The sequence below is a fragment of the Homalodisca vitripennis genome, chromosome 6 (genome assembly GCF_021130785.1).
Source record: "Homalodisca vitripennis isolate AUS2020 chromosome 6, UT_GWSS_2.1, whole genome shotgun sequence".
Lineage (NCBI taxonomy): Eukaryota > Metazoa > Arthropoda > Insecta > Hemiptera > Cicadellidae > Homalodisca > Homalodisca vitripennis.
Window position 1 is genome coordinate 129,927,763 of NC_060212.1, and position 23,491 is coordinate 129,951,253.

The 23,491-nt window shown below is 30.2% G+C and overlaps 1 protein-coding gene across 1 annotated transcript in view; it reads left to right on the forward strand.

The window, feature by feature from the left end:
- Nucleotides 1-705: 705 nt before the first annotated feature.
- Nucleotides 706-23,491, forward strand: part of LOC124364917 (neural-cadherin-like) — a 58,099-nt gene continuing 35,313 nt past the window's right edge. Inside the window, exons 1-7 of the mRNA XM_046820724.1 lie at nt 706-895; nt 12,099-12,239; nt 19,153-19,268; nt 19,373-19,537; nt 20,324-20,461; nt 20,557-20,743; nt 20,907-21,140. Of these exons, the coding sequence (XP_046676680.1) occupies nt 847-895; nt 12,099-12,239; nt 19,153-19,268; nt 19,373-19,537; nt 20,324-20,461; nt 20,557-20,743; nt 20,907-21,140 (1,030 nt within the window). The 5' untranslated portion in view covers nt 706-846. The remainder of the gene's footprint in view (nt 896-12,098; nt 12,240-19,152; nt 19,269-19,372; nt 19,538-20,323; nt 20,462-20,556; nt 20,744-20,906; nt 21,141-23,491) is intronic.

A 23,491-nucleotide genomic window follows, 5' to 3' on the forward strand; every position in this document is an offset into this window, starting at 1 on the left:
GAACCTGCATTGGTAAAGAAAAACCGATGTGTAAATCTGGGCAACTCAATTGATATCCAGATGCGGTACTTCAATCAATTAAATCTCAAAATATTTTTTTGTCAATTACAGAGGTTAATAAAGAAATTTTAACTATTATTTATTAAAACACACTCTTAAGCATCAGTCGGTGTAAAATGTTCTTTATATGTATACATTGTATTACAAGTCTGTTTTCGCTAAAATTATATATTAGTGAGATATTGCACTTAATAGGTGCTCTCTTTGTTTTTATGAAGTAGTATGACACCATTTAGATTATAAACATTTAAGATATAATATATAAATATATTAATAGTATCAAAGTTCACAATCAATCATGTTATTGAAAAGCTCATTTAATAAATAAACGTATTATTTTATATTTTTTATACTTTTGGTTTTCAGTTTTATGTATTTCAGGAATATTAAAACATTTTCTCCAAAAACTAGATGTGTTTATGCACTAAACGATAGTTTCATCCGTTTTGATAAGCTGTATATATTTATGCAAGCGGAAAGAATAGATTACGTTTTTAATCGTTCTTGTGATGGTGAGGTAGTCCTATACCAAGTGGGAGGTCTACTCACAAGATGATGAATGGGAGGGATATTCGGGTGGGTGTAGTGGTAGAATTGTGAAATGCGCACCCGCCACTGCCACTCGGTTCAGTCGCGTCCGTTACTCCACCGGCGCGTGAATGCCGACAATTTTCTCTCTTAGATCGATTTTTTAAATATAATTCATTGTATGATCATTTTAAATCAATGTTATTTTTATATTAATATAGTACACATTTTAGTAGTGATTTTCTTCTAAATTAAAGCATGGATCCTTTGAAGGTTTTGTGGGTGCTTACTAACAGCACATATCTAGGTTAGTACATTTGTTAAGTTTTACTAAGTTAATACATTTAAAGTAATTAGAGTAAACATTCATGTTAATATTGTATCATAATTTCCGTAGCTTATTCGTGTGCTAATTAACATGAATAGAAGGGGGGCATAAGTTTGTAACTATTTCTATGACTATAAATAAATATTTTGTTATTTTGTTAGTTTTAGCAACCGTCATCATTGTTTGGTTTACATCAGTTGTTACCTAAAAGATAAAACTTGCATAACTATGTACATATAAGTAAATATGAAAAATGGGAAGTTTTAAAAATATTTCTTTTGAAATACTTTTCTGTAATTATACTCGTAGTCAAGATTTTATAGTATAATGTTGCTCTTGAATAATATAATAATAATATAATAAACAAGCGCAAACATATGAGAAAAATCTATTATTCAATAGAAGATATATCAAAATTACAACTAACACGTCTCAAACATTTCAACCCAAAATACAGAAAAAGTTTTAATTTTATGTATATATTAGTTTTTGTTTGACATTATTTTAGTCGCCCCGTAGCAAAATGTAAAAACATTATGGGTTAGTTTTTCAGGATTTGCATTTTGTCGGTATACTTTAATTCAAACTTATTATAGTTTATTAATAGTTCTATAAAATTGCTTATTGCTAAATGTTAAAAACAAAAACAGATAAATAATTCAGTTTTTTAGATTAATGACAATTTAAAAATATTAATAGTTGAAAATTAGTTATTTTTTACTTTAAAAGAATATTTATACATCTTACATGACAAGGGAAACTTAATATACGAGTAAAAGGCGTGATTTATTCAAATAAATACTCAAATCAGTTCGTCTGTCAACAAAGAAGACGTAAAGGAAGGAACAAACAACTGCTGAATGAACAATCACTTAGCTAACCCACTAGAGTGGGTTTGGATGCATTTACTTTCGTGATTGAACCCCATTTACGTCAATCATAATGCATAGCTATATTTCTCTCTCTCCTCACACACACTCTCTCTCTCTCTTCCTCCCTCTTGTAGTGCACTTGTCCGATTGATTTGGCACAATATTCATATGTACGAGTACTTTTAACTGAATATCACAAAATTCAATAGTTTTATATCGTCTCATTTCGCACGTAGCGATTTATTCAATTAATTTTATTATTATTAATTGTTTGTTTATATATCAATCAAATATTTATTGATTTTTGACCTATTTAAGTTATTGAATTCTGAGTGAAATAATTATAAACTTCTTATTAAATCGGGTAGTTGACTTTCCTATAAATGTTTACAGAAGTGTTCTTCAAACATTACAATTATTAGTATATACACTCAATGTGGTCTCAGGAGGAACTCTATTGATTTTCAGTTAAAAAGGTCAAAGGTCATAAAAGTTATCCTTTCACACTTTTACTTTCATTACACGCTGCCAAGTCTTTCATGATTAAATTAATAAAGTCTAACATTAAACATCAAAAACAGCAATATTGTATTCTATAGTGATATATTAAACAAGATAAATATTAATAATTTAAAACCATTTAATAACTTATATTACTTACGTATATTATTAAATAACAAGTTCGTCTTAACTCGTGAAACAATTTTTAATATTTTAGTTGTAAATTATTTACAATTTCATGTACGATCATTATTTTATTAAAATTTAAAACTTACAACTCGATACATAATAAAAACCAGATGAGCATACTATTAATTATTTTTGCTACGATATATTTTATCGTGCTCTGAAAGAAAAATATACAAATATTTCATGTTGGTATATATCTTATGAATAGATGAATAGTACACTTTAAGAAAACTGTTTCGGATCTTTTAGTATACAATGCGTATGTTTAGCAAAGTAGTACCTGTGTGATCATAAATAAATATTATGGAAGCTCGTATAATTACATTTGCTTTTAATCGATTGAGAATACGTTTTTTTTGTCATTTGTCACATTATATTGTAACACGACATTTATTAAAATTGTTTCTCGTTTCAGTGCATGGTCTTATTGGTTGTTTATTAAACTGATATTTGTTAAAAAGTCAATGTATCCAATAACTAGAACAAAAAGATATTACAGATGAATATGCATAATTAATTGCCTTTCTAACATAACTTATGTAATTCTTTACAATAAGCTCTATTTTGTTTTGATGGTACACTCATAAACTAATAAATAGTATTTTAGGACTTACTATACTACAAAACATACTTACTATACTTACATTAATTTACTACAAAATTTAAGACGACATGTTCTTAATAAACGGGTTTTTTGGTGACAAGTATTAATTAAACTATTGGTGTTTTCATGTTTTACATTATCACTTACATTGAGTTGAAAGCGGATTTTATGTAATGGAAAAAATAATCTAGTCTAATATCCTCAAATGTGGGCCTTTCCTACTAACTCTTAAAGCAATTTGTATGAAGAAAAAGCTCAAGTATATTAAAACCAGTATTCGTAACTCTCGTAACTCATTGACTGACAAGGGATTGTGATTAATTTATCCAGAATTCGTAAAGTACATTCTTCATGGCATTACTAAATTCACACCTACTTGGCCATTCATATCAATACTATTCATAACCTAATGGTTCTTATTTATATTTATACTTACTGAATTTTATTAGCATTAATCAAAATGAATTAATCTCGTACTAAGCTTACGTAATTGTGTCGTGATTTTAGAAATATTTTTATAAACCAATACTAACAAAATAGTTCAATTAGATACAACAATAATTTTAGATACAGTATATTATTTTCCCTTATTAAACACTTCTTCTACTATTCATTTTATAAAGTTTTATCTTGTATTCTATTTAACAAGAGAATAATATGTCTAACGTAATTGATCATGATTGTGGAAATGTATTTTAATTGAGTAAGTGTAAGTGTTAATAAGTAGTTTTACAATTTCGCTATTATTTTCTTTTAAAGTTTTTTATCAATTCAAGTTTTTCATTATCATATTAAAAGCCTTTACATAATGTGAATGAAGAGATTAACTCCAGCTCACCTTCCTCTTAGTGCAACATCTGGCATATGATGAGTCCTAGAATCGAGTCATGTTCTTCATAATAGATCAAAATAGACAAAAACATTCGGCGACGAAAACCGCCGAACTGATTATATCAATTTTAACATCAGAGACACCGATCAAATATTATATGGCACAAATAATTATAGTTATATGTAATCAGGGTTAAGGGTATTTTTTTATTATCTCGTGAGATGCACAATTTACCTCATTATAATATTTCTGACATGATCTCTAAGCACAGTGGAGCAACCGAGTTGTGTAAACAAAGTTTACTTAATGTTAAGAAATGTTGCTTCACGTGAATGTTAAATCTAGCTCCAGTTCACATGTCACTTAGTGCAGCATCTGGAATCTGATGCTGTCACAGACTCAGTTATTTCTAGAACGATGATTCCAGCAGATATTTTCACGATACCTTTCTCTATGGAATTGTTTTATTCAAACTCCTACGGTTATTCATTAGCAGTATATTATTTTATTATTTCCACACAAAATATTTTCTATCCCTCAACAACGGTTTTCTACTAATAAAAATACTATTTCATGTTACTTTCTCTCAATGTGATATTTTAACTAGAACTCAAGAATTCGGGAATAATTTTGAAAACGTTCAATATTCTTTTATGTTCTTTATATATTTTTACTAAAGGTCGGGCAGAGGCAGTATTATAAGTTCATTGCTAGTCCTAATAAAAAATACATTTTCACTATTGCAGTTATTTGCATTTCTGAAAAATTTTAAATCAATTATTTCATAGGACTAATCAGATTTAAAACTTTTTATTGAAATAAAATTTATATGTAATTCAAACCAACATTTCTATTTATTTCGATATAAATTTTAAGATTTCAATATGGTGTCTGTTAAAAAACATAGAATTATACAATTGAACCGTTACAAGTGATGTGTTTTGAAATTAATTTCGAATTATATGTTACTTAATAAAATCCACGTTTTTACTTAAATAGTATAGAGGTAACCAAATTCTTTCTAATAAGGTTTAGAGATTATAGACCTGCTAAATGAATGAAAGTTGTACTATTGTATTAACACTGAGGGTAATTTCCCATACATGTTTTGTGAATGGTACATATGAACCAATAATGAATCTTCAGTTTGGTATTCCAAGATGACCTATATTAAAATCTATCTTTCTTCTGACTGAGCCAGAAGAAATGTTTACTTTTAAAACTAGTACTAAACTGATAAATTAATGACTCAATTATGGTGCCGGTATGAAATGTTATTCACTAAAGTATTTAGTTTCAACTGTCATTTTTATCAGAGCAGTATTATACTTATGAACTATTTATAATATTGTTCTGAAGAAAACTCAATACTCAATTGATTTTAATGTATATCAACAACTTTGCGCAAGTTTTTACCTTAATATTTATTGGTCATAAGGTACCATATTGTGACACATTTATTAGGGCACTATAAATATACGGATATATTAAGCGTTTTCCTTAATATTTTTATATCATGTACACAATTTTTTAATAAGTTTTTGTGTTTTAAACACTGGTTCTTATAAATTATGTAACCGTTTGTATATAAAGACAAACAAGATAAAGAGTATTTTATACAATTTGATGGTCAGACCTCTTAAGAATCATATATTTGTTTAAGTGTAATTTATTCGTGTGTTTTGCGTTGAACATAAAGAAAGGTCAGTTTCAGTTGTTTAGACGAGTTACCAGGTCAGTGCTGGTTTCCAAGTAAAACGTTCAACTTTATTTGCACGGCGTGAGTGAATTTCTAATTGCGCAGATTCTACTCTACTAAATTTTATTTAATCAGCAGATTCTTTTCCTTTTGAATTCCTGCAGAGCTTGAAAAACATTTTTCCATTACCTTTTTTCAAAAATTCTTTATAGTTATTTTGTAACAAAACGAACCACTTATATTACCATTATTGATCAGTAATTTGTGTAAATAATAAAAACAGTATTCATGTCATAAAACCTAATTCAATTTAATTCTTGTCTTCTTTTAATATACAACATACCTTTTACTTCAATGCTTTAGGGAAAAAGCTTAAATGCTCAACTTTGTGATTAACTACACAATTTTCATTTACATAAGTAAGATTTGTGTTGATAAAAACACGAAAATACTATATGAAAATATTTACTAGGGACATATATCGTTATTTATTTCATTCTGAAGACATATATCTTTGAATAGATTCTTGTTTTTCTCAGACTAAAATAGTAGCATACCATAATTATATAAACATTATTTAATATCTTAATAAATTATACGCTCCATGGGCCACTATTGCGTTATATAATTTCTTTCATATGAAAATTCTTTGTATAGCCCAACTTGTTAAAAAACTAAATTCATTTGTAAATTGAAAATTTAATAAGACGATGTATTACATTCATGTAACAAATATGCTGATAGAAGGGAAAAAAGATAAAACAATATATTTAATCATGAATAGAACAGGTAGACTCGTAAAACTGTTGAAGGAATCCTTGTTTCAGAGTTGTTTGTTGCATAACATATTTTTGCGAGAGAGCATTTATTGAAGGGCACATTATTTACCAGCTGACAGGACACCACCCTTTGACAGCAGACTGCCTATTAGAGAGGTTGTGGCCTTTGGGCAATAACAAAGGTCTCTGTGTAGAAAACTAAGCCTAACTTTTTCAATTGGTCTACTATATTAAAAGTGAGCGATGTATATTAATTATTTTCGGTAGTAAAACTATAATAGAAGGTCTTCGAATTAATATACATTTCACTGTTTTATTTTATTTTTAATTTGTTTAAGGTTTTTAATACATAGGCATTATTGGTTAACATACATACTTACTATGAAATGCAAAATTAATAACATATATATATATATATATATATATATATATATATATATATATAGGTATGTAAGAAAAACAAAAAAACATGTTTCTTCAACTTGAAAAGCTTAATATTTCGTTACTTTTCAGTAACATTATCAAAAGCCTGTATACAATAAAATATAAACAAATATAAAAATGAAGGTTATAAAAACATTGGAAACAACAAAACAAAACATATGGTATCAAAGAAGAAAATTAAACATGTAACCTTTCCTAAACACAGAGATAGATAAAAAGTTTGAATAATAAATTTAAATTAGCTGTGTCTCAAATTTAATCCAACTGGTGATTTTGATTGAAGAGCCATTATGTTTGCTTGTTCATATCTTCTTAGTAATAATTTTGTGTATTCTTTATTGTCATAATTTTGAAACTTCTTGATGCCAATTAGAGAGAAACAATTTTCAAAGGTTTTGTTGTGTTGGACAGCGTGTGCAGATACGGGTCTAAGTAAATTTTGATGTCGAACATCGGCACGATGATTGTTCATCCTCAGCCTAAGTGACGTAGATGTTTCTCCAATGTAGTCTTTAGGGCAATGTTGACAGGATAATTTATAGAACTACATTTTCACTGTTACATGTGATATCTTCTGCAATAGAATATTTTTTGTGCGTAACGCAACTTTTGTAACAGTTTTTGTAGATTGCATCATATTGCATATTCCACAGCGTGGTTTATTGCATGGATGGCATTTGTGTTTGAAATTTTGACTGTTGTCTTTATCTTTAATGTATTTTGGATGAACTAATAGATTTTTTCAGATTTGTTGGTCTTTTGAAAATAATTCTAGGAGGTCTATTAAAAAGATCCTTTGTTTCTGGTGAGATTGTTCCAATATTTTGTAGGCGGTCTTCATAATTCCATTTACTTTGTATAATCCAGGATGGTACTGAGTTACAAATTTGGCATCTTTTTTCCACGACATTTTAAAACATGGTTTGTGTTTTTAGGCTTAGCTATTTCACTGTTAATTAATTTTGCAGGGTATCCTCTGTTGATTAATGAATTTGATAATGTTGTTACATAATTTTGGAAGTCAGTGTCATCTGTACATAGATTCTTAGCTCTTAGAGCAAGACCCTTGGGTATAGATTTCTTTACATACTGTGGATGGCAGCTATCATAATGTAAATATTGCATACTATTTGTGTCCTTGACATGAATTTTAGTTTTTAAAACGACCGCTGTTTAATAAAAACGTCTACATCAAGGAAGGTCACAGAATTTGGCGATGTTTTCCAGGTGAAATTTAGTGATGAAAAAATCGTTTAATTCTTCTAGGAATTGTTTCAAATGTTCCATTCCATTATTCCAAACAAGAAATATATCATCAATATAACGAAACCAAGCCAAGGGTTGAAATTTTTGGGTTGATTAAAAAGTTTTTCTCGAGTAAACCCCATAAAAAGATTGGGCGTATGAAGGAGCCATTTTTGTCCCCATCGCTGTGCCCCTTTATTTGAAGAAAGGTTTTGTCTAGAAAACTTAAAATTGTTCATAGTCAAGATCATTAGTAATTAAATGAGTGATAAAATTAGAAGTGGGTAAATTGTTTTTCGGTCTTTCATCTAAAAATTTCCCAATTGCTTCGACGCCTCATCATGTGGAATTATTGGTGTAGAGTGATTCTACGTCAACTGTAGCTAATATTATTTCACCAGATAATGGTTGAGGAATTTCCGATAGTCTTTCTAAGAAAATGATTGGTATTTTTGATATATGAGGGCAACTCTCTAACAAAAGGTTGTAGAATGTCATCTACGTAAGCAGAAATTTTTTCTGTAGGAGCTCCAATACTTGCAACAATAGGCCGGCCTGGAGGAGGTCTTACTAGTTTGTGTGTTTTAGGTACATGTAAAAATACAGGTGACTTTGGTTGTGTTGGGATTAAAGTTTTAAGTATATTATCACAAATATTTTTGCTTGCGGCCATTTTCTAAGAGATATTCTTTGATTTCTGCACTAAAAAATCGTTAGTTAGGTCTTTTTCCAGAGTCATGTACACAGTAGAAATCTTGTAATTGCCTGTTATATAATCACTCCTATTCAAGATTACTGTAGAATTCCCCTTATCGGAAGGTAAAATTACGATATTTTTTGTTATATTTTAAAGACTTAATGGCTTTTTCTTCCTTAGATGTTATATTTTTTAATTGTGGCAAGTTTTCAATAAATTTTTGATCAGATACATTGGCTAATATTACATTTAGAAAATGCTCAATAGGATGGTCATTGGGCAGGGGGTGGGGGCTGCCATCCAGACTTTGGTTGAAATTTTTTAAGGGAAAGCGGCAATGGCTCATTGACATTGTTCTTATTTTCATGTTTACTGAAATAAAATTTGATTCTAGTATCTCGTGCAAATTCCAATGCGTCAGCAATCAAATTAATATGGTTGAACCTTGGGGTAGGGGAAAAAAAGTTAATCCTTTTGTTAAAATTGAAATTTCATTGATATTAGGTGTATAATTCTCAACTTTTACAGAAAGGTTTGTTGTGTGGTAATAGATTATCTCTCTGTTCTAAAACTGTACCTTGCTGTAATGTTTTATTATTGGATGGTTCTTGATGTGGTGAAATAAGGTTTAAATTGAAAATTTCTTCTGAAGGTTGAGACTTAGAGAGAAATGCATGAAATTATTGTATCCTGGCAAGTCATTTCCTGTATATTGTATACACAATTTTGATAACTTTTTAAGTAAACCTCTTAGATTTTTTAGCCATAAACAGTTCAGTTTGTATCATTATTTTATTTATATTCATGATTATATTAGGAAAGAGCGAAGTCATATCCTCAAACAATATTTTCAGTTCCCTTCCATGTTGCTGTGACAATAGCTGATAGGATATGGCAACCAATATTGAAAGGTCAAAACTAGTTTTTTTTACCTAAAGCAATTACATCGTCGTGAAGGGCAGGTGGGAGCCCCGAACAATGGAAACTTAGGTTGAAGCCCTTTAGGAGTAAATCCAAGGGACAAACAAGAACATATGAAAAGAATACTGCAGTTGAGATTAGCGATTTTTCTACAATGATACTTAAATTTGATCAAACTCTGTTTTCTTGATAAGATGCTTCTAGATGTATTGTGTATTCTTTATTGTCATAATTTTGAAACTTCTTGATGCCAATTAGAGAGAAACAATTTTTCAAAGGTTTTGTTGTGTTGGACAGCGTGTGCAGATACGGGTCTAAGTAAATTTTGATGTCGAACATCGGCACGATGATTGTTCATCCTCAGCCTAAGTGACGTAGATGTTTCTCCAATGTAGTCTTTAGGGCAATGTTGACAGGATAATTTATAGACTACATTTTCACTGTTACATGTGATATCTTCTGCAATAGAAATATTTTTTTGTGCGTAACGCAACTTTTGTAACAGTTTGTAGATTGCATCATAATTGCATATATATAGCATTTATATCAATTTATGAGATTATTCAAAATGTTTTATTATATTATAGGCAATATTTAAGGTTTACACTACGATTGATTCTCACATGTTAAATGTGTTTAAAATTTTTTTCTCTACACTTCTCATGTACAATTATTTATTCGGAACGGATGTTTAATTGTATTATAAATTTTAAAGAGATTATAACAAATTGTTTTAAATATGAGGCAGGTTTTAATCATTACAAGAGTATTATTTATATTAAATTAGTTATATATATTATATTATTCAATAAAAACTTTTGATAATATATATTCTAATACCTATAAACAATTTATGACTATGAAATAAACGTGTCTTAATAGTGCTATTGTTGACATAAATGTTTTGTCAACAAAAATTTTGACAAAAATTTCCCAGACTATCCACTATGTTTTTACAATGTCTTATATATAATTTTATTACTAACGATGTAAATTGTCAGAGTATTGGAAAGGCGGTTGACAGGGCCATGTACGGTCAACAAATGTGATGGTCATAAATATAATATACGCTGATTAACAAAAAAAAAAAAAAAAAAAAAACCTTTTACAAATAAGCTCTGTTACCATAGTTCATACAATAATCAAACCTAAGAAATTTCACTGGTTCAATATCGTATAAATTAAAAGCAAATTATGACCATACATATTATATGTTCATAACCTCTTTAATATCAAACATTCTATCCTTTTTTGAACACGACTTCAATTTTGTGAATTGTAACATCTAATAAAGTTAAAATAATTTCTGTGATTTTTAAATATTTTAGATACAATGGTGGGATTTATTATGTTCATATTTTTTAAAACCCGTTAAGAAAAGCTGAGCTTTTAGCACAAACATTTTATTATGAGTTTTTCAAGTTACATTTATTATATTTTGTTTTAAATATTTTTTTTTTAATATGGAGTTCCTGAAAATCCTAAAAAAAATATCTAACTTTATGGTTTTAGAAAATTCCTTACCCTTAAGTAACAGTACTGTACATTGAGTAATTGCGTAAGGGGTTTCAATATGAAATGCTTTTTAACTTTTTCTCCGCAATAGTTAGACATTTTGTAATAATAAAATATTAAAATTAATTTATATATAAATAGTAATAAATTGCACGTAGTCCTATAAGAACCAAAGCGCTGGTTCCGGAGTGACCATCCTGTGTAGGGTTAAGGGTAGGGGCCGCCTCCTATCGAGATACATGAGTAAGAATTAGGGCATTAAACTCAAAGTCATGTTCCCCCGGAAGAATGGGAGGTCACCTTTGAACCAGCCTCTCCTTTTAAAGCAGGTAAGGGGTGGCACACCCATGTTCAGGCTAGCAAGAACCCCTGATATAGAACGAACCCCACCAAACTCCATCCGTCATCTCCCGCAGTAGACTAGACCTATCGAACTGGCCCTTGCACCCCACAATCTCGATATTCGCGGTTAGTGATGTGCCGCTCCTTTACATCCATAGGGATTCCCAGTTTTAAGTGACACATTGGTTTTTGCTGTGCCACGTAGTGGGTGCAACTGGACGGTATAAACCAGCCAGAAGTGAACCCTGCTGGGTGCAATAATATATTGCTTAAACAGTAATAATGTTTGTTGTCTAATGTTTAATGTTGTTGAGTAACATCAAATGTCAGTTACTTCTACATGGACCAGGATTAAAATCTTATAATTTCATCAAATTATAAGTTCATATTACTGTATTTAATGAATTGCTTTAATAACTGACTGTAATATATTTTATTATTTATCCATCTATACTTTTGCAATAAAACATCATTCATGATGATTTTACATGGAAACTGAGTCTTTTGGCTGGAATAATAATAGCATTGATTTGTTGTTACAGTGAGCAAGTACATTAAGGGAAGTTCTGACAAGGACGAGACCACACCTTTCTTCGAACAATCTCTGTACGAGGCGGAGGTTGAGGAAACTGCCAAACCTCACTACACCGTCGTGCGAGTAACAGCAGAGAAACATGAGAAATGTGAGTTTCTAAATAGTTGTTTCTTTGGAATCAATAATAATTATTTCTTTTTATCTAAGTATCACATATATGTATCAAAACCTGTTTACACTTGGTAAAAATCCTGTCCGAATACATTCCCCAGTGAAGCATTTGTCAAAAACGTGATATACATTACATAACACTTCATCTAAATTACCTATTTTACCTTTCACCGAAATAGAAACTATTCCTCCTCCAAGCCGACCCCTTCCAGTAAAAGATAACCATTAAGTTATTCATACACTAAGAGCTGTTAAAAGGAAAAGTCGTAAGAAAATTTAATAAAGATGTTGGGTGATATACATCTTTTCCGCGAGGTAAGCTTTAATTTAGTCGTAAGTTTTCCCTATGACGAAATGTATTTGCATCAATAAGCATATAATTTTAATTTAATGAAAAGCCTCTTGAAGTTCAAAGAAGTGAAAAAGAAATCTACGTTTTAGCAGAAAGTATATCATGAATCTTTATTACTGGCAACAGCGTAGCTCTTCACAAAAGAATTTATTAAGCCTGAAGTTCAGTTGCCAGCAAGAAAATTCAATTGAGCTGAATTCTGGATAAAGTCCACAGTATTATGATTTAATATGCTGAAGATCTTTTCAAATTAGACATGCACGTGTAATACTGTAACCTTAATTATATATTTTAGTGTATTGGAAGAAATATGTATTTAGAGAGTAATAATATAACTAATATACCACCGTAATTATCAAGCATATATCTAAATGTAAGTGTTTTTATAATAAATTGGTACAACTTAAATATTTAAATAAATCAACTGAAGCTGTAACTTGAGATTGCTTTTATATTTAAAGTTGTAAAGCATTGGAAAAACTTTTCGCAATTCTTGCCGAGAATGATGAGAAGAGAAAAGTGAATTGATAATGAATTGAAAAACTGTTTGTTGCTTAAGTAAAGGTAATCGTTTTCTAGTTTATTCATATATGTTATTCCCGTTTTTTCTCATTATAAATAGGATTAAACTACAACCCATTAATTAAAAGAATTAATATAACACTTAAGTGTTTGAGATAGAAAATTGTACAAGTATTATTGTCTATAACGTAAATAAAAATATACGTAACTTAATATGTTTACAACACAAATCTATTATCAACATTGTTTACCAAACTATTCTAGTAACTACATTCTTAATTAACAAATTCTTCATGTATTTAAACAAAGTGCACCTTCGTTGTAATTGCGTTGCTTCTTCCTCATCTTTTCGGTGTTGAACATAGCGTAAAATTTTAAAACTGTTTATATTACATAGTTTTTGTATTAACTTGTTTAGAAGATAAACTCCATAAAAATTTAAAAATAACTACTTATTAAAGCATGAATGTGTAATACAAATACCTAATTTTAGTAGTCTATCAGTATCATGCCTGACACGTAAACCTTACTTTAATAGATAGATCTCAGTCATAAGAATACTAAGGTGTGATGCAAAGCATTTTGCTAATGTATTCACAAAAAACAGAATTGTACTATCAGCATAATTATTTCTTCAACTTCCAATACATACTGTCCCCAAAAAAGTCAATATTTTATTAAAAGTGTGGAGTTTTGTTACGCTTTGCATATTTTCTTAACTAGACTTCGTATTCTCATATATTTAGAAGTATGTGATTTTCTTAATATAAACGTACATGATTTTCCTGAGTCAGATTTTACATTGGTTCAAGTGTTCAAATAAAATAGTTCAGCGTGAAATGCAATTAAAACGGTAGGGCCCCATGTGAAAAATTTTAAGTGCTGTGACAAGTTAAATTCCCATTGTTGCCTTGAAACCCGAACAGAGTAGTAAAGTTTATTTGTGAAGTTTCAGACTATTCACTGGTTAATATTGCAATAAACACATAAGTAAGGCTCCATGTGTAAAATGTTAAGTGCCGTAACAATTAAAATTCATGTTGTTGCCCTGAACCCAGAACAGAGGGGTAAAGTTTATTTGTGAAGGTTTAAGACGACTCACTGTTTAATATTGCAATAAACATACAATTAGGTTTCCATGTGTAAAATATTAAGTGCTGTGACAAGTTAAATTTACGTTGTTGCCTTGAAACCCGAACAGATTAGTAACATGTATTTGTAAAGGTATAAGACGACTCACTGTTTAATATTGCAATAAACATACAAATAGGTCTCCATGTGTACAATGTTAAGTGCCGTAACAATTAAAATTCGTATTGTTGCCTTTAAACCCGAACAGAGAATTAAAGTGTATATGTGAAGGTTTAAGACGACTCACTGTTTAATATTGCAATAAACACACAAGTAGGGCTCCATGTGTACAATATTAAGTGCTGTGACAAGTTAAATTTACATTGTTGCCTTGAAACCCGAACAGAGTGGGAAAGTGTATTTGTAAAGGTTTAAGACGACTCACTGTTTAATATTTCTATAAACACAAATGTAGGTCTCCATTTGTACAATGTTAAATGCCGTAACAATTAAAATTCATATTGTTGCTCTAAAACCCGAACAGAGAGGTAAAGATTATTTGTGAAGGTATAAGACGACTTACTGTTTAATATTTCTTTAAACACAAAAGTAGGTCTCCATTTGTACAATGTTAAGTGCCGTAACAATTAAAATTAATATTGTTGCCTAGAAACCCGAATATAGTAGTAAAATGTATTTTTTAAGGTATAAGACTACTCACTGTTTAATATTGCAATAAACACACAAGTAGGGCTGCATGTATAAAATGTTAAGTGCCCTAACTATTAAAATTCATATTGTTGCCTTCAAACACGAACAGAGAATTAAAGTGTATTTGTAAAGGTTTAAGACGACTCACTGTTTAATATTGCAATAAACATACAATTAGGTTTCCATGTGTAAAATATTAAGTGCTGTGACAAGTTAAATTTACGTTGTTGCCTTGAAACCCGAACAGATTAGTAATATGTATTTGTAAAGGTATAAGACGACTCACTGTTTAATATTGCAATAAACATACAAATAGGTCTCCATGTGTACAATGTTAAGTGCCCGTAACAATTAAAATTCGTATTGTTGCCTTGAAAACCCGAACAGAGAATTAAAGTGTATATGTGAAGGTTTAAGACGACTCACTGTTTAATATTGCAATAAACACACAAGTAGGGCTCCATGTGTAAAATATTAAGTGCTGTGACAAGTTAAATTTACATTGTTGCCTTGAAACCCGAACAGAGTGGGAAAGTGTATTTGTAAAGGTTTAAGACGACTCACTGTTTAATATTGCAATAAACACACAAGTAGGTCTCCATGTGTACAATGTTAAGTGCCGTAACAATTAAAATTCATATTGTTGCCTTGAAACCCGAACAGAGAATTAAAGTGTATTTGTGAAGGTTTAAGACGACTCACTGTTTAATATTGCAATAAACATACAAGTAGGGCTCCATGTGTACAATATTAAGTGCTGTGACAAGTTAAATTTACATTGTTGCCTTGAAACCCGAACAGAGTGGGAAAGTGTATTTGTAAAGGTTTAAGACGACTCACTGTTTAATATTTCTATAAACACAAATGTAGGTCTCCATTTGTACAATGTTAAATGCCGTAACAATTAAAATTCATATTGTTGCTCTAAACCCGAACAGAGAGGTAAAGTTTATTTGTGAAGGTATAAGACGACTTACTGTTTAATATTGCAATAAACACAAAAGTAGGTCTCCATTTGTAAAATGTTAAGTGCCGTAACAATTAAAATTCATATTGTTGCCCTGAAACCCGAACAGAGAGGTAAAGTTTATTTGTGAAGGTTTAAGACGACTCACTGTTTAATATTGCAATAAACACACAAGTAGGTCTCCATGTATAAAATGTTAAGTGCCCTAACTATTAAAATTCATATTGTTGCCTTCAAACCCGAACAGAGAATTAAAGTGTATTTGTAAAGGTATAAGACGACTCACTGTTTAATATTGCAATAAACACACAAGTAGGTCTCCATGTATAAAATGTTAAGTGCCCTAACTATTAAAATTCATATTGTTGCCTTCAAACCCGAACAGAGAATTAAAGTGTATTTGTAAAGGTATAAGAGGACTCACTGTTTAATATTACAATAAACACACAAGTCGGGCTCCATGTATAAAATTTTAAGTGCCCTAACTATTAAAATTCATATTGTTGCCTAGAAACCCGAATATAGTAGTAAAATGTATTTGTAAAGGTATAAGACGACTCACTGTTTAATATTGCAATAAACACACAAGTAGGGCTGCATGTATAAAATGTTAAGTGCCCTAACTATTAAAATTCATATTGTTGCCTTGAAACACGAATATAGTAGTAAAATGTATTTGTAAAGGTATAAGACGACTCACTGTTTAATATTGCAATAAACACACAAGTAGGGCTGCATGTATAAAATGTTAAGTGCCCTAACTATTAAAATTCATATTGTTGCCTTGAAACACGAACAGAGAGTTAAAGTGTATTTGTGAAGGTTTAAGACGACTTATTGTTTAATATTGCAATAAACATACAAGTAGGTCTCCATGTGTAAAATATTAAGTGCTGTGGCAAGTTAAATTTACATTGTTGCCTTGAAACCCGAACAGAGTAGAAAAGTGGATTTGTGAAGGTTTAAAGCGACTTACTGTTTGATATTGCTATAAACAAAAAGTAGGTCTCCATTTGTACAATGTTAAGTGCCGTAACAATTAAAATTCATATTGTTGCCCAGAAACCCGAACTTAGTTGTACAGTTTATTTGTAAAGGTATAAGACGACTCACGGTTTAATATTGCAATAAACACAAAAGTATGTCTCCATGTGTACAATATTAAGTGCTGTGGCACACAGGTGTATAAATGCTTCTCACACGGTTACCGTGACACACAACCGATCTAAGTTTATTTGTTCCAAACGTGAGACGACTCTCTAACTTCATATTGCAAATTAATTGCAGCTGTCTGAACGATATAAATCTTGTTTTAGATCAACCTAGATTTTTTTTATAATGATAGAAGGATTACTCCTGATCATCTTTTAGATATATTTTCTAATACAAACTTTTCTTAGTTCGAACAAGTACAACCAATCGTCATTCACAAAACTAATGTTATATTACTCTCCTAACGTTTTTGTCCATCATATAGTCTTCTTAAGATTTGCTAGCAATGATTCAAATTATGTTTGATGGTGTGAGAAAATAAATATCTTCATATTTTTAACTAAGTTGATCCGGGTTCGCGTTCCTGTGAATTAACTTTATTTTCGGTTTTAATCTTAATGCAAATACACTATTCTATTGGAAATTATAAACATATAGTCAAAATTAAAAACTATTTTACGGGTATTTAGTATTTTGATATCATGATAGTTTGCTTATATAAAAACACTGTGAAAAGGAAACTTCAGATAAGTGATTTGCTTTGAGTGATAGCTCCAAATTAGCTGTTAGCATTCTTGCTTGACATATGACATTCCCGTGATCATTGCGTATCATGCACTTTTTGTAATTTTATTCTTATTAATATGAGGTTCTTCCATCATTAGAAAAGCCATTAACAGATTATCAAAGTTAAGTAATAACATAACAATTTATGAATATTTTACATATTTTCGTTTCACAACACTCTAAAACGGAAAAGTGAATCCAATTTTATGTGTTGTGTGATACAGTGAAAAATAATTAATTTGCTTATCTAATCGTCCTGGGTGAAAGGACTAACTTATATGTACTCTGATTCTGATTTTAATACCATGAGGGTCGCATTTATAACAATAATGTGTTATTCCATCCGCCTGTATGTCACAAAATCACTGCATAGAAAAGTTTGAGACGTTGTAGTTATCCTGATCTTATTTCATGAAGAACCCTGTTCATTCTTTCTATCCTTCGATACACTGTTGTATTGCTTTACCCTCTGCAGGCATGCTTAGTGAAATAAAAACAAAATTAAAAATTAAAGAAATCAGGTATTTTCATTAAAATTATGTTTAACATAACATTTAAATTTAAAGATTTTCTGTGTAAGAGTTTGCAGGCATTTTGAATTTTTGAAATTTTTTTTCTAGATACTGCACTTTTCTGGTTAGGTGAATGAAAGTAGAAATTGTAGTTATTAGCATTACATTTTCTCCAATATGTTTTATAAATATTAAAATTTCAGATTGTTTGTTAAGTCTAGATCTGTGGGTTTTTTGTTGTCACTTTTAATTTTGAAGTCTTTTTAATGTATAAAGCAACTGCTATGTGTACTTCGGCAAAAAAAATGTTTAGTAAGTATATTGATTCACCAAATTAAGAATGAATGGTCTCTTCGGGCGGATAAACAATATTTTTTTTAAAGCTCAATTTATCGTATCCTAATAGTGCTCCTAGGATTAGGCGAGTGAAGAAGATATCTCATTGCCTAATTATTCTACATTTGGTTGTCTATTGTTCGTAGTAACCTTTTACAAAACTCAGTTCTAGAATACTCAAGTAAAAAACTACTATTATTATCTGTAATTTATTATTATCTCAAAACAGCGTTTTAAAATTACTGTAATTCTGTAATATTCGTGTACTAAGTAACAAACACCTTTATGTATTAAATTACTTTAAAAACAGTAACGTATTTTATTAATGTTATTTATCAAATAGTAGCATTGGCACAACAGCATTGGTATATTTGTGCCGTGTAGTGGGTAAAGCGGTTATAGCAAGATAACTGGATCAAGAAACGTCTAGCGTGGCTATGCTCGGATGAGTGATCGCTGAGCCATCCTGTCCTTGTAAGGAGCCCGCCTGCCCAGCTGTTGTTGGTGGTTCGGGTGTCACATTTAAGCCGTTGGTCTCTACGTTAAGTGCTAGAAAGGGCTTCTTCGCCCTAACTTAAAATAAGGCACTTTGACTTTAGTTTAGTATTTTATTTTTGAAATCCTAATGATTATTTTTTAGTTTCAGATATAAAGTACGAAATATCTGGTGGAAATTTGGGCGTAGCTTTTGCAGTTGATGTGAGATCCGGTGACATTTACGTAGAAAACCCACTAGACTATGAAACCCGACAGAAAGTAAGTATAATGTAGTTAAACATATCTAAGAATACTGATACCATATGTAGCAAAACAATGTTTTTCATAAATGCCAAACTTCATAATATTGTTTACTTGTCCAGTTCGAATTGATCTACTCTGCTTCAGTGAAGGAGGCGACTAGTTACACCAACGTCGTGATCCGTGTCAGAGATATGAACGACAACCCTCCTGTCTTTGACAAGTCACTCTACACAGCTGAGATCACGGAAGAGGATGACAGGAATCTTCCCAAAAAGATATTACAGGTAGACATATATAATGAGTTTAGTAATACAATTAAATTATTGCTATGAATGAATATTTTTAAATTTATTTATATAAATGAAAAGTATTAAAATTTTAAGATGCATTACAATTTAATTACGTAACTAAGTACTTTAATACAAAGGACCCTACAATAAGTAACTAAATAGTGATAGCAGAACCAGGTGGATTGTTGTTTGACATTTTAATCCTAAAATAAGTCAAATTCTTCCTTATACTAATAGGATCCTGTGTGCCAAGTCTTAAGCCAAAATAACCATAAAGAGTAATCACATAGACGTGGAGATGAAAAGACGGACAGACAAGGGCATTAAAAATGCCCAATCGGATCTAAAGTACTCATTCCACAATAAGGGTTAAATGAGTTATACTATATCAAGCTATATTTTATGATACAACTCCGCACTGTTTCGGTTACAAGACAATGTCAACAGTATGTAATACTGTTGATATTCAGTATGTAATATATGTCTACAGTATATAATGGAATATTATTATTATATTTACTAAGCTTTAAAATATCTCATTTTCTCTACCAATTAAACTACAAACATATTAGGAATATTTTTATTTACGTATATATTCAACATTTGTTTAAATGTATTACTTAAAATAACTTATTAATAACTACCGTTTTAAATTCAGTACTTGAAAGTAGTCTAGATGCCTAAAAAGATAGAAATACAAGAATACTCTGATATGTAGTTTACCGTTTTTCTAATTATTTAAAGATATGAAATTTTATTTTTTTTATTGAAACTATGGAGGTTGAAGCAACGGATGGAGATAAGTTCCAGCCTGTTGACATTGTCTACTTCCTGGCCGGCCAAGGCATTGACACTGACGATCCTGCCACCGGAAACTTTGCCATCGACAAGACCTCTGGCGAAATATTCGTCCTCAAGGTAGGTACGTCAAAATCAATGTTTCTCCAAGCTGCAATCTGTGTTTTAAGAAACTTGTAACCGAAACGTAACTTGTTTTAATGTTCTTCCGGTAGCCTCTTGACCGAGATCCGCCCCTTGGAAAGGCCCAGTGGAGGTTTACCGTTTTTGCTCAAGATGAAGGAGGTAAAGGACTTGTTGGATTTGCCGACGTCCAAGTAAACCTGAAGGATATAAATGATAATGCGCCTCAATTCTCACAAAAGGATTATGTGGGGAACGTCACAGAAAATGGTCCTAAAGGTAACCTTTTGTGTACACCTGAACGAATTATACAATATTTAAACTATCACTCGAAGATCTCCAATGTCCTTAAGGCAATGCATTAGGAAGAATATGACCTGGAGTTATACTTACCATTCACTTTAATTTTTTTTCTTCATTATTATATTAATAATCTTTTTAGGAATGTTGGTTATCACATTGGATGCCGAGGATAGCGATGATCCTGCAGAAAATGGGAACGCCAAGGTTAAATACTCCATAGAAAAAAATGCAATTGAAGAAGGCAGTGGTTTGCCAATATTTGAAATTCACCCGAGCACTGGGGAGATAAAGACCCTTATCTGTTGTCTGGACCGAGAGCGCACGCCAGACTACTCTATTCAGGTTATTGCAATGGACGGAGCTGGTCTGAAGGGTAAGTAAACATACCTCAATAATCTGAGCACTTTAGATTTCATAGTTTGGCTTTCTAAGCATATATTTCCACGTAATTCAAAGAGATTTTACTACTACGTATTGGAAATATATTTCAAACATTTTTATTCATCCTAGACTTGAGTTTAGAAATATTTCTCGATTTTTAGTATATATATATATATATATATATATATATATATATATATATATATATATATATATATATATATACATTGAAATTGAATATCAACATTTGTAAAAACTTGTTACATTTTTAGATGTCGATATGTTTTTATAATATATAATGCAATATTTACACTATTCAAGCTGCTATCTTGGTTTCGATAAAAAACCTATTTCAAAAAGTCTAACTGTTAGAGCAAAAAGATTGTTCTAATAAATCTGATTATGACTATCACACTCAAAAACTTAAACGAGATTTTAGAAATAGAGGATATCTTATAAAAGTTGGAGATTATAGCATACAAAAAGCGTCAGTGTTATTACCTAGTCGCAACAATGTATAACATAATGTGACGTCGAGGTAATTAAAATAATTTGCTCGCACCCTCATTCAATGGTATTTACTTTTACACGTGAATAAAGTTTCTTAGATTACATAACGTTTGTATCGAAATATGCCTCTAATTTATAAGTTAGAGTAAGATATCAGTTGTGTAAATTGTTTAATAAACTATAACAAGGTCTCATTTCAAGCTAATTAAACTTATCATTTGGTTGAACACACGTTGACTGGTCTTTAATATTAGAAATAGTTTTCCTCTAACGTCGGAACGATATTTTGACAGCGAACACTGTCAAATTCATTAATTCATCAGTGGCCAAAAATCACTGTCTTATGGTATACTCAATATTTTATCTCATGTATAAACTACTGTTGGAATATCATAAAGAGATTAGATATGTATATTTATAACAATAATTTTATATATATATATATATATATATATATATATATATATATATAAATCTAGTCCAAAGTAAGATGACATAGACATGAAATAACGACATTTATAACCACATTTTCCTATTATTACAAAGACCTCATATATAGTGTGCACCCCTTTAAATTACTTTTTATCCGACTGTAGTAAAAGAAATGGGTTTGTTTCTTAATCGTTTGTTTGATTTTTAACTACTTCACTTTAAAGTTGTAATATGGTTAGTTATAATAAGAAAGTATTCTGTATAATATTGTAAAGAGAGGGAACACCAAACGTTTAGTACAGTATAGTATATAGTTATCACAATCAGTACACAACCAGGTACTGCAAGAACACAAATCTCTACCATCACCTGAATTTACGACACCCACAAGGTTTACACTATACTTGGAGGTAGAGGAATAGAATCAAGCCACGAGCTTAATCTCAAACAGTTAACAGCTGCGGAGCGTAAGCTGAGATCTTCCACAAACAGCTATTGTTAGGCTAGCTGGCGTAATTAAAACTGACACCAAGGCACAGCGCTTAACGTCATTTAACATTAATGAAATGAACCTCATTTAAACACACCATATACTTGTATAAATCATATGTACTTACATTTAAAATTTGCGATTTAGTTCTAGAATGTAAAATTTATATCAACTTTAAGAAAAAGTCAATTTCATAAATAAATAAAATTTTCAGTGTGACTTAGATCAGTAAATAACTCGTATATCGACTTGTCATTTTAAGGTTACTTTCGTGAGCAGTTCATTCGTGTAAAATGGGATTGTGGGAGGTGGAAAGAAATACTAACATTTAAGATATATTTTTCTGTTTTGTGTTACGGAGCAATTACTTTGTCTTGTTTTAGCTCAGAATTATCTTACAACTAGTGCATATTAAAAGATGAGTCATATTGCAATGTAACTTTTTATAAGGTGGTTTGAGTAACATTCTAAATATTATATTTGGGAAGTCAATTTACTGTTACTGTAACGACGAGTAAAGTCAGAGAACATGCCAATAAATATAAACAAATTTTAAGCCTGCTTTTTTTTACTAAACTGTATTTTTCATATATTTGAATACATATTAAGTGAATTTATAATAACTTCATGCAGTGGGATTTTTGCATTATTATTTCATCGATTTAAAAGTACTAAAAGTAATTTTTTAATCAAGTTTAAACTCATAAACTCTTTTATTTGAAATGAGTAAAAAGTGAAGACTTTTTGCTGGATATAAAAAGCTCTAAATATCATTGTAATTTGTAATTCGTGGATGAATAACAATGTTATTTGCATTACTTCCTGCTTATCAAGAGAAGGATATCATCAGATAATCTTAAACAATTTTATGTAATACTTTCGTATAATTCTTACAAATTCCGATTTGAAAT